Consider the following 18,742-nt stretch of genomic DNA (forward strand, 5'->3'; position numbering starts at 1 on the left):
GGGCCTGGGCCTGGACCGCCGCGCCCTGGTCGTTCCGGGCGGGGCCTGCTGTGCAGCCCGTCCTTAGCGCTGCGCAAACGCTCCGGAACCACAGCCCGTCTTTTCTCCTGATCCCTACGTTCGGTGCTAAACGTAACGCGCAAAATCCCTGCCGTGCGTGCAGGAATTCTGTCAGCAGAAGGGGCCCCTCCTCCCCTGCCGTGCCGCCCTCACGCACTGCCGCCATCGGCCGCCACGGGCCGTTCTCGTGAGCACCGAGGAGTCCGGCACCCATCAGGCTGTCTCAACGTGCTCTTGGACATTAACAAATAGCAGATGGTAAACAGCTCAGTGCTGCCTTTATCTGTAGCCCTCAGAGGTGAAGCAGGGAATCAGCGGCCCTGAAATGAGGCCAGCATTGGACTGGAGGGCAGCAGCTGCTTTCTGCTGTGTGCTGTCACTGTGCTACAGTCCTCTGCTTCTGGCCAGAAACAAAGACAGGAGAGGTTTGGATGAGTCAGAGGAGGTTCATGTGCATGGCAGCGTCCTCCAGGTTTCCACCTGGCTGCTGGAGGAGGACCCGGCCAATGAGTCTCCCACACTGCTAAACCCCGCAGTTCACCACGTCTGTCCTCCCCAACTGTCTGTCCCGACATTCTCGGGACAAAGGTGCTGTTAGTGCTGCTGTGCCTGGCTGTGTTCTCATCGCATCACTCCTTCACACCCTATCCTGACCTTTTGGCCATTTTCTTCTCTCGCAAGGACATTACAGCCTTTCTCCTTGCTGGATCCCAGCAGCAGCATCTCAAGAGCACCACAGAGCGGCAAGAGCTGCCACCTCCTGGCCGAGCTCGTGGGCCTGCAGGGCTCCGTGCGTCCTAGCTTCAGCTTCCTCATGCCCGTGTCCCCACCTGTCCTTGCTCTGAGGCCCCTCGCATCCAAGAGCCCTGCAGAGCCTACCTTCACTCAGTTGCTCCCAGAGGCTCTGTCCTGGAAATGGCATCACCTCCAGCTGTTGCCATCTGCTTTTGGACAGTGTTAGAAAAAAAGTGCAGAAACCATTGGAAAAAGCTTTTCCAATATGACCCGTATAGTGGTTCCCTTGGGGCAAGTTGAGATTTTTGTTTGTTGGTAGAAGTTGACATTTTCGTTCTTCTGAGTTTTGCACTGAGGGGTATTTTAACCCCTTCTTCTGGAAGTGATTAAGCTCCATAGAAATCTCTATTTTTATTTAAAAAATAAGAGCAGCCTGCCAGCATACATGGCCATACACACAAGCGAGCTCAGTGAACACCACAAGAAGAACAAAGAGGGAAACCAGCAAGGTAGCACTGGGCTCCATGAGCCCCTCTCCATCTCTGAGCAGAAGGAGCTCAGGGCTGAGGACAAGAGACCAAGACAGGATCAGAGAACGCCTGCACAGAAGGAGGCACAGCTGCCCCAGGACCAACAGCTCTGCATTCTCCCTGCCTCAGGGCCCTGTAACACTGTGTTTGTCTCTGCTCCCTTATAGGCTTCTCTCATGATAGTGCCTGGCCACATGTGATTTACTTCGATCTTGGCATGAAGTCCACAGTGCTGGAAAGCGATCACCCAAATTCTGGTAAATGCTGTGCTTCCCCTTCCCAAGAGGGCCGGGTTCCCAGCAGCACAAGGGCAGGATCGATTGGAAAACATCCACACAAAAGAACCCTGGATAGGAGCAGCTCCCACTGCCTCCTTTGCAGCTCCTACCAGGCTGCATCAGCTGCGCTCTGCTCCCAGGAGGTGACACTCCAGGAAGGGGCTCCTCAGGACTGAGGGGGCTTTACAGATCCCTCTGATGGTCTGGCACACACCAGCCCACACCCCCAGAGCTGTGGCTCCATTCTCCTCCTCTGTGCTGTCCCTTGTTAAAGCTGTAGGGCAGCATTGGCCCAGCTGGGTCCAGGGTACCCCAACCCAGTGGAAAGTCAGGGGATTTCCAGGCTGTGGGAAGAAACAGGAACTCAGTGCACGCAATGTGGCCAAACACCCTGATATGGCCGCAGCAACGACCCTGTAGCATGCTTGCAAGCCAGCACTTCTGGATCGGGGCCCTGATGTTCGTGTCTCTGATCCTGCTCCCCCAGGACCTGCTGTCCCCCAGAGGTCCAGCTGCCTGGGAAAGGCTTCTTCTGGGGAAGGCAGAGCACTTCCCAGGGATGCTGCTTGGGATCATAGACAAAGGTGCTTGGCACAAAGCCCATCACTGACTGCAGCAGGGGCTGTGCTGCAGCCTCAAGCTCAGGGGGGGCTTTCCTTTGTGGTGCTGCTGTCTTCTCGTACAGCAACAACACTCACCCCAGCACAACCTCATGGAGGCATGTGTGAGTCCTTCCCTTCCTAATCCAGAGGCGGTCATTAGGATAGAGGCTTTCAGTGCTCCCTTGCTCCTGAGGAAGCTTTTAGGGGTTGGGAGGGGTCTGCAGGGTCATCAGGTTCATGTCTGAAATGGGAACTGGGGTGAGAAGTGGAAAGGAGGCGAGCGCTGTGTCATGGCCCCGACTGCTGGGATGGCACTGATCACAGGAGGAGGCTGGAGGGATCTGTGCTGGTTCTTCCTGTATTTGCTTTGTTCACAGTTGTATCATACTAAACAAATAACTCTGGGGGATTTTAAGCCATAGAAATGCATGACTGTAGGGCAATTGTTGAGTCCCAGCCTGAACCATTGATTGAGCACCCGGGGAAAAGACCCAGTCAGCCCTGAGAGCACAGGTGAAGGCAATTCATCTGTGCAACCCAGAAGGGCTGGAGCCTGACTGTACCTCTCTTAGACCCCATTTAAGGGCTGACTGCCCTAGGAAAGGATTTCTTCCTAGAGATCCCTTCTTGGTGAAGTTTTCCCCTATGAACCTGGAATCTTCTCATGCAGGTGAGCAATTTTCTTCCCTTTCTTTATAGCACCTTTCTGTTTTGCTGGTCCTTTCATCATCACACCTTTGTTGTAATGCCTTTCCCGTTGTACTGATCTGTCCAATTGCTACAGTGACTAATGGAGCTACAGCAATTGTTCTCATGGAGCCCATGTCCTCAAGGGAACAAGCAGAGCACTGCAGGGCAGTGCTACCTGTAAGAGGTACTTTGGTGCTACTTTGGTGCCTGCGGCAGCATGGGGTGAGTCAGAGCAGGAGAAGGTGTTCAAGGTGTGACTTGAGAGTCAGAATCTCTCATGTTAAGCTCTGGAGAATGGATATTTAAAAACAAAACAAAACAACTCAAATGTGACACAACTGCCTTGATTAATGCACACAGGTGAATGAAGTGTTCTGAGAGCAGTGCATGTTAACAAGAGCCCAAACGTGACATTTAGGTCTGAGCAGGACAAAGAGAACTGCCTTTGGGCTGGGCTGGGCAAGGCTAAGGGCCACATCCCCAGCTGTGGCGTCTCAGGGTGCAGTGCTCAGGGGCTGCTCTGCTCCCCCTGTGGCAGGAGCCCAGCATTCAGAGGCTGCAGATAGAGGCGGCTCTGCTCTGCTGGCACCTCCCTTCTGGGAATCAGCCGGACACAGCCCTGCTCTGAAGATGCCAATGCAAAAATAGCCTTATCTGGAGTATTTCTTTACGTGACCCCGTGGGGACTTTTGTTCTCGTTGTCCTGGGACTGAACCGGGGCAAAGATCCAACAGAAACAATTAAAAAAAGCTTTAGGAACAGGCGGGAGGCGTCGGGCAGCCTGGGGGAGTAGGAGGGGGGCAGAGCCGCTCCTCCCTCGGGGCTGCGGCGCTCCCGGGGTTCAGCACTTCACCTCTCCGCTGTCCCACAGCGCGCAACAGCCGCCCCCATCCCCACCTCGCAGGTGGGAGTAGCGGGGCGAAGGAGGAAGACCCCCGCGGTCTCCGGGAGGCGGCCGGCCGGCCCACAGCCGCTCCACGCGCCCGGCCATGCCTGCGCAGCCCGAGACCGCCGCCTCACCCTGCGGAACTTCCGCCTTCCAGGGGTGGCGCCCTCCGCCCACTTCCGCCCGGAAGTCCGTGTCCCTCCCCCAAAATGGCGGCCTCTGAGGGCGAGCCAGAAGGCGGTGGTGGTCGCCGGGCGGGAGCCTGAGCCCCCCGCGCAGGTAAGGGCCGGGGGCACGGGGTGGGGGCGGCTCTTTGTGGAGCTCCGGTTCTCGGCGGACGGAGGCCTCCGGTATTGAGGGGCGTTGCGGGAGCTCGGGGCTGCTCCCTCCGCTCCGTTCCGGCGGGCGCTGGTCCGTGTCCGGCCGGTCGGAAGTGAGGGGAAAGTCCTCCCCTGGGAGCTGGTGAGGCTCCGACGCCGCCCGGAGCTGCGCTGTCCCATCCCTGGCGGTGCCCAAGGCCGTGGGTGGGGCCCGGGCAGCCCGAGCTGGTAGGGAGCGCCCAGCCCACGGCTGAGGGGGTCTGGAGGGGCCCTTCCGACCGCTCCTCGGTTCTGTGAGAGGCGAAAGGGCCTCGGAGTGCTTTGTGGGTCGGTGTTTTGCAGTAGCGGTCCCCCTTCCGAAGCGAAAGCCGGCCCTGTCACTTTATGCAGCCCGGTGCTGAGGATCGAACCGTGCTGTGCAGAGGCTGAGTTCTCACTACTACGCTTTGTTCAGACACTTTTGAGTCGATACTTAAAAACCATCAGCACAGCCTCTAAACCCGTGTCTGCCTCTTGTGGTGCGGTTCTTAATGGCCCTATTAAGAGCCTTTGAAGGGTAGAACTTGACTCTTAACTCCAGTGCTGTTAGCAGTCACCTGCAGTACCCAGTTGTTAACATAATTAATTACTGATGCAGTGTTGGAGAAGGGATGCTTTCAGGCATTCCCAAATGTCCCTGGTGGGCAGTGCTGAAGCTGGTGGAGCCATGATTGGCACCTGAAGGCTGCTGTCTAATTTGGAGTGGTGTTTCTTATCTGATTGTTTCATGCAATGGCTGGGATGGCTGACTGGTGCTGATAAAGAGGAGCGCATTTCCCCACCTGTTTTCTCTGGTAGTGTTTTTCCTCCTCTTGGAATTGCTTGTGCAGGGCTTTTAGGTGGGTGAAAGCGAAACTATGCTTTGTCAAGCAGATGTGATGTTAAACCCACAGAGCCAGACAGAAGATAGCAGAGCCAGGGAATTCTACAACACTTTTTCTTTCATGTTCAGTTCTTAATTTGATTCTTTACCCTGGAACAGGAACGGTGCAGCCAAGTGTCACACTTCATCACGTGTCGGACATGGGACAGATGCATCTGCCAAGCCGGGTGCTCAATGAAAAGCACAGCCTTGCTCACTGCAGACTGTTTTTTTTTTTAACACTGAAGCATACATGGACTGAATTTTCCTTTTAATTTATTTATTTTACTTTTAATTTTGTGTTTAAAATAGCGACCCTGTGGTTTGTTTGAGGGTTGTGTTTCCTGACTGAATGGGCCTTTTTAATGTTTAAGTTACAGAGCTCTGAAATGGGGGGTTTATAATGAAAATGCTGACACAGGTTTCAAGCTTTTTGAACAGTGACACTGTATTAAAGAGCCAACTGTGCAGCCACTGAATGCTGCACTGTGACTCTCAGTCGTGAGAGCCTGGATCTCTCTGGAAAGCAGTATAGGCTTAATTAGGAGTTTTATATTCTCCTGAAACACTTTCTCAGCTTGAAACTCTTCAGTCATTTTTGGTAACACGATCGAGATTTGTAAACACAGAGCTATGAAAGAGGCCAACACATGCCTCTTTCACAGTGTGCTGAGCCTGCCTGAAGGCTGTCTGGTTAGGACTGCTGCTATGGGCTTGTGATCAGTAGAGAAGCAGGCTTTGATGTCCTGGGGTCTTTTCTCAGCAGTGTGTGAAGCAGAATACTCATAGCCTGTGTGGTAGCACTGCACAGGGTCTCAGGACCTGCTCAGCTCATGCAAAGTGTTTCTTGCAGAGCTTCTCTTGGGATTATCTCAAAAACAGTGGGCAGAGGCGAAGTGTAGAGGATCCTGGAGGTCGCGTTCCTTGGCTTTAAACCTTAGTCAGCTGTGTGCTTTCTGCTCTTCTTTCCCTTTAATTAACCAGCATTATGGCACAGTTTTGCCTTGCAGGTGTGTTCTGAGGCTGATTCCAGGAGCGTGTGTGCGTGGCTGAGCCTGGTGCTGCTCTGTGTGCTCCTGTCTGAGCTGCTCCAGCCTCAGCTCTGGCACGTTCTCAGTCTGGGAACTTTCATCTGCCTAATATTCATCCAAGAAAATGGAAGGAACGGCACATAGGAGCAAATGCCAGCGTCAGGGCTCCAAATTGCCTTTTTCCTCCTCTTTCATTAGTTAGGTTTATGTTTCTGTGCTTTTCTTTTGAGGATTAAGGCCATCGGGACTCTTGCCAGTATCCAAACAGCGCCGAAGAGCATCCCAACGATGGGCAGCGTGAGCCTGGAGCCACAGCCTCGGCTGCTGGGAGTGCTGTGTGGCACTGAGTCTCCTCCTAGGGGTGAGGGGGCCCCGTGGAGCTGGGTGGGAGCCCCTGTCAGTGCAGTTCCCCTCTCTGTACGTGGAGGCCCTCAGAGCTATGAGGCACTTCCTCACTCGTGGTGTGATTGTTTCCATGGCAGACCCGTGTGGCGTAAATATTGCCACCGTGCTCTTCTCTTCACACCCACAGTAACGACACTTTTGCTTTGGAGAGTTCCTGATAGGGCTTAATTTCACAGGCATCTCAGATAAACTCCCTGGTTGCAGGCTGCGTGTGGGGAAATAGCAGAGCTTTGTCTGGCTGCAGGCTGTCAGCACGGCTTTTGGTGTGGATTAATGTGAAGAGCTGCAGAGCCACGAGGAGGATGTTATTTTTTTGCAAGAAGCTTGTGCTGATTTTACTTGATGTTTGTGTATTGTAATTGCAAACAACTAAACTGTTGCTTTGTGTGCAGTGAGAATGGTGCATCTTTTGGAGAGGGATTCCTTCAGTGTCCTCCAGCAAGTCAGATTCTGTCCTGACTTTATTGGCTGCTCTTGTTCTGTGTGCCTGTGCTGCAGTCTGTGCCCCTGACTGGTCTGTATGCTGGTTTTCAGCTTTTATTTTTTCCCTGGTACTTGTAATAAAGTTTTCTTATGTGCTAATTTAAACCTGCCTGACTTCAGCCTACCTGCATGGGACAGTTTGTATTCTGCTGAGAATGCTTCCTGCCCAAAAGTGTCTTTGATTTGCAGTTTTTCTCTGTGTGGCCTTAACTTGAAACCAGGAGGGCCTGGCACTGCTGGGAAGGCAGAGCTCTTGCTGTCCTGGGAGGACAATTTATCTCCTTTGCGTGCACCACTGTGTGTCTTGGATAGATCTGGCAAGAAGCTTCAGAATGATCTCAGCTCTTCTCTTTGTTTACAGACGATGTAACTCCAGCAGTTAATCTGCAGTTTGCTGTTGGCTGGCATAGCCCTGCTAAGCAGTGAGCTGATCCCTGTTCCCTTCTGTCTCACTCCCAAGCCTGGTGGTGCTGTGTGCACAGGATATGGAGCTCAGTCTGTACAGAGCAGATGCACCCAACGTGCATTCTTTCTAGCTGAAAGCATTCAGGAGATGAAGGTGACTGAAGTGCTGGGTTAGCATGCCCTCAAGTGGCTCCGCTTTCATCACAGATGCGTATTATTGTTATTACTTATATCTAGATTGATGTTATCCTGTGCTGTTGTATCTGAACTGAGCTGTGCTCCTCACCAGCCTGAGGATAAATTTTTCTTTCTTCTCCTGTAACTTCCTAATGTTACTTGGAAGATGTTTGCATCAGGTTCATTTTCTTTCATGCTTTCTAATGCGTGAGGTTGAAGACATGCTGGGCTGACCCTGACTTTTCCTCCTTGGTTTTCCATAGTGTGAGTCCCTGCTGGGGATGGGGCTCTGATTCAAAGCCTCCTTCCTCATTGCTCAAGGCAAAATGTTCAGCCTATGGCAAGAAGAAGTGTTAAAGAGGAACTTGAAGCTGGCTCAGTCGTTGAGACCTACAATCACTTTTTGGTGTTGCGTGGTGCTCAGTTCCCATTTCTGAGGGCAGTTTGTGTTCAAGCTGTGCTCCTGGGGAGCCACGCAGGTGGAGCAGAGCGCTGGGCTCTGTTTACATCAGGAGAGGAGCAGGATTGTGTTTCAGAGCCCTCTCTCTCGTTACAGATACACGGTAACTCAATGCTCGGCAGGTTCAGCTCTGACTGTTCTGGACCTGCCTGTGGTTTCCTAGCTGTCATCTTTTAAAAGAGAACAATTTGGAGTGAGTAACAAAGGCTGAAACACAACCAGAAGGAAGTGCTCACCTGTCCCAAGCGTGCTGTGGGCTCCCACCTCTTCTGGATGCAGCTATGTGAGCTGAGCCTGCACCACAGTGCTGCTGGCGCTGACTGCTGCAGGACGGGTCCTTGTGTTCCTCTGACCTGGAATTGCTGCAGCAATTCTACACTTGTACAGAGATCAGGCTGTTAACATTTGAAATATGCTCTTTGTAACAGCTGGGCAGGAAGAATTCCATAGGAATTCCTGCCTATTGTGACCTGGGCTGAATGGCAAAGCTGTAAGCAAACTCAGTAATGTCGGAATTATTGCTGTGGCTTCGTCAGGGTGACTCACGATTGCTCGCGGGGCTTTGTCACGCTCAGCAGCAGTTTCACTATGAGCCCCAGCTGCTTGGCCAAGCAGCAGCCGACCCAGCTTTGGTTCCCTGGTTGTGTAAGCACAGCTGAGTGCCATCAGCCCGCGTCAGGAGGGGCACCTTGCTGCTTCTGAGCTGTACAAGCAGGGCTTTACTTGCCTGTTGTTGGGGCTCAGCTCTGTCCCTGCCGCTGCTTACACCAGGCACTGGTGTTTTCCTTTTCCTTTGCCTTCCTTATTGTGGCAGAACCTCATCCTCAATGGTTCCAGAGCACTTTTGCTGGGTTGGAAGCTGTTACAGCGACCAGCTTTGTGGCTTGTGCTCTTCATTCATTTTTTTACAGCTATTTTTTAATACGTTTTGCGGCGGTGAATGAAGAAGCAAATCTAATGTGCGAAGCAAGATTCATTCCAGCAGTATTTAGGAATTCATCCTTCTGCTATTTGGTTGTTCTTTTGGTGGTTTTTAGTTGCTTACTTCCTGTGCTGCAGCTAATTCTTGGCAACAAATAACACAGCCATCCAGAAATTAGCCTAATTACTTAGCAGTTCTATTTAGGAGCATGTTGCACGTGAGGAGCTTTTGGATGCCACCAGCATTACCTCCTGGCACCCAGGACCCACACAGGGCTGCACTGTGGCCAGAGCAGCTTCATCCCCAGCAGCTCTGCCCTGGAATTTGAGGTCACTGCTTTCTGTGATCCTGCATTTTCTCTTCTGGTTCTATAAAAAGCTTCAGCCAGTTTGTGGTTCCTGAACTCGGTGGTGCTGCGCTGCTCCTTCAGGCTTACAGAGTCAAGATTCTAAAACCTAACAGTCAGCAAACATCCATTTTTACCGTTAGGATGTGGAAATGAGAGAGCTCTGGCTTGCAAGGAATTGCTGATATTTGTGGCTGCCCAAAGGATGCCAACACCGCCGTGCACTGGGGCCGTTCCCACTTCTAGCATTCATGCAGCAGGCAGCTGCCCTGCTTCTGCTTGTGCTCAGACTGCACGAGTGCTTTTTGCACGCCTGCTGGCTGGGTGGCTGCGTCCATCAGTCTGGTGTGGAGCTGCTGCCCTCACACACAGCACTGCAGCTCTCCAGCAGTGCTCTGCTCCATTGGGGATGTATTGAGGGGATCCGTCCCTTGCAGTGTGACCGTGATGGGGAGCCTGTGAGGTCTGGGTGTCACTTGCTGTCACTGCATTCCTTGGGGCTCCCAACCCGTGCATCCAGCCCTTGAGACGTGCTGCTGAGGCGCAGAGATGCAGGCAGGCAGAAATGCTGCTATCGATTTTCCCCTTTATAAGATCCTTTGGCTGTAGAAGTAAAGCTGTATATTTGCTACAGCTGTTACGGGAATATAACTGCTGCTGATTTCCTATCGAAAGCTGTTACAAACTGGAAGAAAGAGAAGTAAAAAAAATCCCTGAGCTCTCTGCTGAGACCAGGGCTGGTGTTTTAGAGGCACCAGAGGATGTCGATATCTCTGAAGTGTCTGTGATGCTGACCCTGGGGTTGGTGCTCCTCACCAACTCTGCTCAGCAGCAGCCAAGCTTTATTTGAAGCCATCTCCAAGGGGAAACTATCAGTGCCATTTGCAGCTCTATGTATTTGAATAAGGTCTCAGGGATTTCTTTTTTTGTTACGGTTTTCTGTTGCTTTGTGTTCCTTTCAGTCTGCCTGGATTGGAAGGCTGGGGGACTTTGAACAGGTCGGTGGAGGTGGCAAGCAATCCTAGCTCACCACTGCTTGGTGGGGAGGATCTGGGTGTCTCAGCACAGGCTTCCCTGTCAGCGTGGGTCCTCTTGTCACGCACATGGAGTGGGAAGAGCAGCAGGGAGGGCTGAGGCAGAGCTGTTCTTTAAGCCAACCCTTCGGTTCCACCTGTGGTGCGGAGCCGTGATAAACCTTTGCCTTGTTTTGTGTTGAAGCCTTTCTCTCACCACTTCCTTCCTAAGATGTAAATTAAAACTTCGTAGGATCTCTTGTCAACCACCCAGTGGCATCAGAGAAAAACATAAAGCCAAAGAAGAAAGCAACCCGAAAAGCGTGAGGAAAAAAGCATCTCCTGGGGTGGCTCTGCTGGAGCTCGGGCTGCTTTGCTTCGTGCTGACTGAGCCTTTTTTCTGCCTGTCTTTACTGTGGGCTGGAGGTCAAAGTCTGCATTTATGCAGCGCTGTTTGCAAGCTGCATTGCAATAGATGGTGTGCTTTGGGAGGGAGAATTCCTTGAATATTTCAACATCTCCGCAGTCTTTTCTGCGCAGAGCTGCTCGATAGGTGGGACAGGAGCGTGGCTCTGCCCGAGGAATCCATCTGCAGCCCTTTGTGTTTGGGAGATGTGGCATCAAGCAGCTTTTGCTTCAGCATCAGCACTCTGTGATGTGTGAGAGGGGTTCCCTCTGCTGTTGGGGATGGCTGTGTGTGTGCAGCCCCTCACGAGGCTCCAGGGCTGCACATGGTGGGCAGGCTGCTTTTTGGGAACCCTGGTGCTGATGTTTGACTAATGAATCAAGAGGCCTGAGGTCAGTATATTAATTAGGGTGCCAGGGTGTTAGCTGACTGTTTTTAACTGCTTTTGCTCCCGGGCTTATGGACTGTAAAGCCCAAGTGTGGATTTTATAACACAATAGAAAGAAACGCTTTTGGGAGTAAAAGAATGAGATCGCAGCAAATCTGTGGTCAGCGAGAAGGATCCTGGCATTTCAGGGCCTTGGTAAAGAGTATTTATTTGTTTAGCAATTAATTAAAATCCACTGTGCTTTTTTTCTGTAGTGGAATGAGCATCGTTCTTTGGAGGCCGTGTCCCACTGTGCCTTCCCAGGCTCCTGCATCAACACATTCCAGGTGCTGCAGCATCCATGTGTGAGCCCTGCTCCCACAGCTGTCCTGCCATGGCTGCCCAGGGACAGGAGCAAACAGTCACTTTAATGTTGCTTTCTGTTACAAATGCAGGGATAATGTTGTTGGCTGAAAGGTCACTTTATTTTCATAGGGACTTTGACTCAGAGGTGACTTCACAAAGTCCTGCATCCCGTCGGTGCCAGGGCTGTTTTGGAGAGGTGCTGCCCCACCACGGGTCGCGTTAATCTGGCTGTGAGAACCCGACCTGCCATTCACTGGGCTGAATTAAGCGCCTGCGTGCTAATAGGTGCTGATTGCTGGTGGCATGTGGGTATCTTGCAGGCCTTTGTCTGGTGTTTCAGCTGCTTCCTAACAGCTCAAGCCTGCCAAGTTACTCAGTAAGCCAGCGTGAGTTGCTGTGCAAATGAGTGGTCTTGGGAAATGGATCGTTTTTAGCGAGGACTTTGCTCAGAAGCGCAAAATCTTTTTGTGTATGGAAAAGGAAAATTCTTCAAGCTAAAATCCAGCACTTTACCTACTGCAGGAATCACAGGCGTGCAACGATCTGCCAGATCTGTGCCCGGTGTGTGTGGTGAGGCAGGAGAGGTGCTCAAAGCAAGTTCACTGTCTGGGTGAATTCCAGGTGTGGTGATATTTGAGAGCTCAGATTTCCTGGTAAAACACCTCTCTGTTCTGGCAGGCGTTTTGCACTCTATTTACTGATGTCTTAGCTGGGTTTGCACTCAGACCTGCTTTCTTCCCCTTCCCAAACCATAACTGTGTGTTTCTTTTCCATTGCAGGACATGGTACAGGGTGAAGAGCACAGATAAAGAGCCTCCTGCCGCTCTGCAGCCTGCACCCCTGGCCCTGAGGACTTCATGCAGGACACGGGCTGATGCCCTCAGCACACGTGGCCATGGATGGGGGGAAGAGCTGCCCTCAGCACGAGCAGCAGCTCGCAGCCGATGCTCTCTGCAGCATCCCTGGCTTCTGCTCCCCGCTCGCCGTGCCGCCCATGGAGGTGAGGCTGCAGGGTGACCCTGGGGAGGGAGATGCTCAGGGTTGTCCCCGTGTCCCCAGGAGGAGTGTGGGCAGGGCTACCAGTCCCCCACTGCATCCCGGGAGTCCTGGTGTGTGTGTGAATACAGGAGCTGTGTACCAGGCTTCCTAGGCAGCCATCCGGGGGCATGAAGTATTGATTGCTAATGCTGGAAGGTTGTGCTGATGGCTGTCAAATGCTTTTGAAACGTGAAGGGAAAAACAGAACTGTGACTAAAATGATCCCTCTTTACATGCTGGGAGGTGCTTGGCTGCTGGAGAAAGGGCTGCAGACTTTGTGCAAGATCATAAACTTTGTTTCCATGGTGCTCCTCTCTGAGAGATGCTAAAGCTGTGGTTTGGCAACCTGTGTCTCTTTTGAGAGTGGCAGAGGTGAATAGAGTTGTGCTTTAGAAGCCGTTCTGGGACAAACAAGACCGAATCACTGATGTGTTCTGAACAGGGCAGGAAGCAATCCTCTGCCCCTGAAGAGCCTCACATCCCCACAGTTCTGTTCAGAAATCACGTTTGATTTATAAACCATGTTCAGAAATAGGAAAAAAGAGGCCCATCTCCCCGACTGCCTGGTTCTTCAGATGTGGGCACTGCAGAGGGAGTGGGAAGATGAAGAAGCATTGGAGGAAAGTTGTGCTGGTCCTCTGCTCTGACCATTCTGTGCTCTGCTTTCAGAGTTCCATGTTGGCTGCCGACTCGTGGAGTGACTGCTATCCTGCTCCTTTCCCAACCTCATCTTTCCCAAGTGAAAACCAGTGAGTGCTGTTCTCCTTTATATAATTCTCCTCCGCTCTTGCACACCCTGTGATTCAACTGTTTCTGAGTGCTTTCCTTGTTTATTTCTCGAACTGATGGGGAAATAATTGCATCACGGTCATCTTGTGGCATTTCATAAACTGCTGCATCTTGGAAAAAGCAGCAAACAACTAAAAAAAAAAAAAGACAAAATGCAAAGACAGCAAAGCTTTGATTTCTGGTAAACCTGGTGGCTGTGGTGAGGGAGAAAGCCTTGTTTCTGCCTGGATTTGTTACACTAATGGAGTTCTTAAAAACACCCCGTTGTGCATCTGTAGCTTTTTGCAGGTAGTGGGGACAAGAAGGAACAAACTACTGGTGCTGGAGACAGGCGTGTGAGGTGACATGAAGATCTATTGCTGTGTAGGTGACTGGAAACGGGGTGAATGCTAGAATCTCTTTGTTGGAAGGCTCTGTACAACTCCTTACTGTGCAGTGCAGAGTTTGTGTTTTCCTTCAGGTTGTAGCTGATACTCTTCACTGATAAGCTCACCTCCTTGTGAAGTGATGAGTATGGGCTCGTGTGAGAAACTGTGACTTCCTCCTAAGCTGCCCTGTGCAGAAAATCACCTAGATTACATGCTGCAAATAGAATTTAGGGGGGTCTGTGTACAGCAGTAAGCGATGTTCTCATCCTTTGTCACGTACCTCTGTCCTGGGGCAGAAGGATGAACGCTAGGGATGGCAGGAGGTTAAATGGCCTGGTGCCACTGGGGACACTGCTGGGACTGGGCTGCTCTGGTTTCTTTGTGAATGCAGGGAGTGGCACAGAGATGCAGGATGTGTTTTTATTTAGGTCAGAGGTGGAAGGAAGGAAAGTAGAGGGAGCGTTTGATATCGTGAGTTACTGTGCTCATAGTGCTTGAGGATTTACTTTAACCTCCTTCCTGGGTGGATTTCTGCATGGTGCTGCAGAACAGAGATTCATCCTCATGGGTGTCCGAGTTCCAGCCTGGCTGTCAGTAGTGACACTCAGCTTCTGTGCTCAGAGGGGTGCGAGTCCTTTTGCTTCTGAATTCTGCCTGTTTCTCCTGTGCCCAGTCCTGCTCAGCCAGCAGTGATAGGTGGGGTGTAACAGGATGCTCCTGATGTGTAATTACCTGGGAGCTGCCCCTTGGATGCTGAGTGGAACTTTGTCAGCTACTCCAAAAGTGAAAATTCAGGAGGACGTAGCTGCTAAGTTCAGTATCTGCTTTTAGCTGGCCTGTATATGATTGGAAGAGAGGATGCTTTTTGAGCACGATTCCTGTAAATTACAGTTTGTGAATTCTCGAGAGAGCTGTAACACAATTTCTGTTTTGCTGTATCAAACCACAGGATCAGATTGTTTTTGTCTATTGTGTTGGGCTTTTTTTTTTTCCTTTGACCATTTGTTCTGGTTTTGCCCTTCACTTTCCTCTTCCCCAGTGCTGCTCTTTGCTGTTTGTGTCAAATCTACTGGAAATGTTGCAGCCTTTATCCTGCAGAGACATGCCTGCTTTTAATGCAAATATATACTTATTGACTTTGTTACTATTTCTTTAGAAAGTGAGGCTCAATGTAGCCTTTATTTGCTAGAGAATTCAGCCAAGGCTATGCTTCAGCTTCCTGTTTTTCATACCTTGGTAACTGTAAAAATCACCTTTCAGGTGAAATCTTCCTTATCTGTGTTTCACGGAGAAATAAAGAACTGTCCTTTCATAGCTGAAACTGCTGGATCTGTTTTGGGTGGGATACAGGGCTGGGATGTCATAGGTAGAAATCCTGGAATCTCATTTGTGAGCGGCTGTGTTTGAACACGGCTTACTCTCATGGCAACAGCTTTGTCCCAAAGCTGGTTTTTCCTGTTTCTTTTCACTAGTTTCATGCTAGAGAATTTGCTTAAAAGATACCAAAGCTTGCTTCTTTCTTTCAGGCTTTCTTAAGCTGGAAACGTAAGCAGTGCATTAAAGGTTTGTGGAAGAACAAAAGGTGTTCAAGCCTCCTGTAGGGGAGAGCTGGAGCTCAGTGAATTTCTAGGTTAACTGTCCCTGAAGAGCTGGGCTTTTTGCAGCAGTCAGCTCAGTGCTTCCCTTCCTTCAAGGAATTCTAGGTCAGCCTGCTCTGTGCTGTTGCAGGCGGTGTCACACGTGTGCAAAACATATTTCTCCCAAACTGGAGCAAAGATTTCTTCCGTGGCTTCTGAAACAGGCAACCCCTTTCTTTTCCTGCTGGTTTTCATGCACTTCTCTGCTTTACCACCTGTGAGTGGAGTGCTGCTAGCTGTGATGATAGCAGGTTCTGAAGTGCCCGAGTTGGAGCACTGACAGTGAAGAAGAGGTCAGTGCCTGGGCAGCCTGTGAACTCTGCTCGTTTGCTTCCTGGAAACGTGGAGCTTGCATCTCCAAAAGTAGGGCTGTACCACCAGAGCATAAAGCCTTGCCAGAGTCCCCAGAGCAGGTCTCCAGTGAAATCACAGCGTGGAGCCAAAAGGGGTTCAGATGCATCAATGAGCAGCAGATGTGAGGTTATGGCAAGCTTAAGTTGTCAAGGGATGGAAACCCAGCTCCTGGGAGGGATGTGGATTGCTCTGGCTCACCTGAGGTGTGGATTCCAGTAAGAGCCTGTCCTGCAGCGCATTCCTCTGGTTCCTGCTATTGAAAATGCAAATTGCTTTTTAATTATTATTTTTAAAGAGCAAGCAAACAAAATGCCCAAGAACTTTCCTTAGCAGTATGTGAAACAGCCTTACCCAGAGACCCACTGGCTGGACTGACATCAAATGGCTGGGGTGAGTCAGATGTCAGTTCAGGTTTGCTTTGTACCAGACTGTTCCACTGCTTCTATATTTAGAGTGGGTGGCAGCAAAAAGGCAGCCTTGCTCTTTAAAGCAATTGTCTGACATGGATATAATGCCAAGATGCTCCCTGCTCAGCTCACAAAGTCCCACAGCTTGGGGATGAAAGGAATTCTCTACTTTTTTCCTTACAGAAAGGTAAGGAAGCGTGTGTGCAGTAGGGCTTTTTGGGTTCTGAACGCTGTATGCCTCTGTGTGCTTCCCTTCGTGTTTTCCTACAGGGAGATGTCCCTTGGGTTACGTTCCTAGGTGTTCTTTTTCTTCCAGATGACTGAGTTCAGCCTTGTTGCCTTGCTTTGCACGTGGGGCAGAAAGCGGAGCCCCTACCTGTTGGTGTCATTTTGTGTTGGCACGTGGAACCTGATTGAAACTGAGCTCTTGAGGCAGATTCTCTGTGACGGAGGGGAGGAGCAGCATTCCTTCCTTTTGGCTGTGTGGTTTCATGGAGGGGCTGGCTTCCCATGGGGTGCAGTGGGGTGGGAGCACTGAGCTGCTGCGAAGCATCGCCCTTCTGGGGGCTCAAAGCAGGGCCCTGCATTGCTGCAGATGCAGCACTCTCTGCCTGCAGAGCGCAGTGCTTCTCCAGGCCAAGCTTTATCTCAGTGCAAGAAGAAAGTGCATCTCACAGATTTCAAAGCCAAGGTTAAAGGAAACAAAACAGCATGCCAGAGCTGCTCGTTCTACAGCAGTTCAGGCCAAGGAGGTTGGGGCTGTCTTGGTTTCCTTCCTGTTACCTTGGCTGACTCCTGTGCAACCCATGAGGCACTGCGGAGGTAGGAGGCAGTGCTCACTTCTCTCTTAAAATAGTTTCTCTGGTTAGGTTGTTAAGCCAGGCTCTGTTCTTGGGCAGGGGAGAGAGGTTGAGAGCACAGCAGTTCCAGCTGGAAAGCATTTTAAACCAACCCTTCGCTGGCCATAAATACTTTACTTCCCAGAAGCTGTACACAGATTTTTAATTGGGCTGAATGGATTGAGGACACTGTCTTCAATGATGTAAAAGGAGGGAAAATGAGCAGATAAGTGTGTTTGTGTGTAAATATGTCAGTGTGGCCTATGGGTGAGGTGTTAGCCACACGTGGGGTCCCGATTGCTCCACAATACTTCAGCAGCACAGCCATCCCCAGCTCTGTTCCTGGATGGTGTTTCTTTTAAAGTTTTGCTTCTCCTTCCCCTTGCTGCAGTTTATTGCTCTGAGTCCTGTCACCTTGGCACTGCGGAGAGCACACAACTGGCTGCAAGAGGAAACGGACTGATGGGGTGAAACGTTTCAGTGATTCCAGCATGAAAACATGTTGGGTGGCGATTGCCCAAGCAGCACTGAGTGCACGGCCCTTACGGGAAGGATTACAGAGCACATTCCTGCTGCTGCAGGAGAGAGAAGGGGCTCGTGTGTGTAATAGCAAAGCAGGGGACAGCCGTGGGATGCAGAGCAGAGGCTGCTCCTGGAGGAGGAATTGAAGGAGGGGAATTGCTCTCTTGCTGGTCTTCCCTCCTTTCTGCTCAGAGGAAGCTGGAGCTTGGGGCAGGGAGGCAGGAGGAGATGGCGAGTGCCCTCCCCAGCAGGGACTGATCAGAAGACCTTTCTTTTCTCTCTTGTGTTAGGTCAGTAGAGATTTTGCCTTGTAATGAGGTACAATCGATTACATCTGAAATCCATCTCCATCTGGACTAATGGTTTTGTCTGGGCTTGCATGTTCCTAACCCTTCAGTTTCTATCTGTCTCTGCTCTGTGGCTGTACTCCCTGCAGGGGTACAAAGGGGCTGTTAGCTGTCCCAGCCTGCAGGCTTGCTGTGCTGATTGCAGGAAGGGCTGCCTTGGTTTTATGACCTGAGCAGAGGCTTGGGTATGACATTTCCATGCAACTCGATGCTTGTCCTTACGTAGCATGACTGTCAGGTTCCATCATGCTGTCACACATTAGGCCATGGGACATCTCAGATCCTCAATTTTGCTTTGTTGTCAGGGCTGAAACATCCAGCCCTGCAGACTCTTCTTTTCTGTGGTGTCCTTCTCAGTTTACACAGCTTTCTGAGAACTCGATTCTTGGTCTTAAGGCAGACCCTGTAGATGTCTGAGTTTTGCCTCACAGATCTCTCATCTGGATCAACTTAGCTTTTCTAAATCAACTTCCTATGTGTGTCATCCCATAGTTGCCCCTGCGCTGCTGCTGCCGGAGTCTGAAGCGACCTGAGGAATGCTAAGGACCCACAGGAAGTAACTGCTTTTCCCATTTCCTTACAGGCAATATTTTAATTCCTCTCACGATTTTTATATGAATCCCATCAGCAGACCACATTTCTTGGATACAAACTATGCATCTGTGGACCCCACTGACTTCTTACCAAAAAATGGTGATTTTCCTCAGGTAAGTACGTTGCTACTGATGGCTTTGGGGAAAACAGTGCTTTATGATGGGTGTTGGCTTTTTAGGATTGTGGTGTAGAGGGGAAAGGAAGAGTGTTGTAAATTTGTCCAGTGAATTTGTTTGGAGGTGTGTGTAATTGGGATGAATTCTCAGCAATAAAGAAGGTATCCGTTGGCTTGGTAGGAGCTTATCTGTGATGCAATCGCTTGTCTTTTAAAATGATATTAAATACAAACACAAAGTACACAGCAGAATCATTTTGCAAGAGGGTGTAGGTAAGTGTGAAATTGAAGATGCTTCAGTCAGTTAAATCGTTTGCCTCCTAAGCTTCCTTTGCTTGTGAGCGTTGCC

General features: G+C 50.7%; 1 protein-coding gene across 4 annotated transcripts in view; it reads left to right on the top strand.

Annotated features, from left to right (window-relative positions):
• The first annotated feature begins 2,770 nt into the window (after positions 1 to 2,770).
• SBNO2 (strawberry notch homolog 2) overlaps positions 2,771 to 18,742 on the top strand; it is a 51,955-nt gene continuing 35,983 nt past the window's right edge. For 2 of the 4 annotated variants that reach the window (XM_052665414.1, XM_052665418.1), the window contains exons 1-4: positions 2,771 to 2,875; positions 12,163 to 12,383; positions 13,091 to 13,170; positions 18,268 to 18,391. In XM_052665414.1, coding sequence (XP_052521374.1) covers positions 12,258 to 12,383; positions 13,091 to 13,170; positions 18,268 to 18,391 — 330 coding nt within the window. In that variant the 5' untranslated portion in view covers positions 2,771 to 2,875; positions 12,163 to 12,257. Of the gene's footprint in view, positions 2,876 to 3,965; positions 4,061 to 7,179; positions 7,288 to 12,162; positions 12,384 to 13,090; positions 13,171 to 18,267; positions 18,392 to 18,742 lie in introns of those variants that run through there. The other 2 variants (XM_052665415.1, XM_052665417.1) reach the window with 2 other exon arrangements.

Source organism: Tympanuchus pallidicinctus, unplaced genomic scaffold, assembly GCF_026119805.1.
Source record: "Tympanuchus pallidicinctus isolate F22 unplaced genomic scaffold, pur_lepc_1.0 scaffold67, whole genome shotgun sequence".
Taxonomy (NCBI): domain Eukaryota; kingdom Metazoa; phylum Chordata; class Aves; order Galliformes; family Phasianidae; genus Tympanuchus; species Tympanuchus pallidicinctus.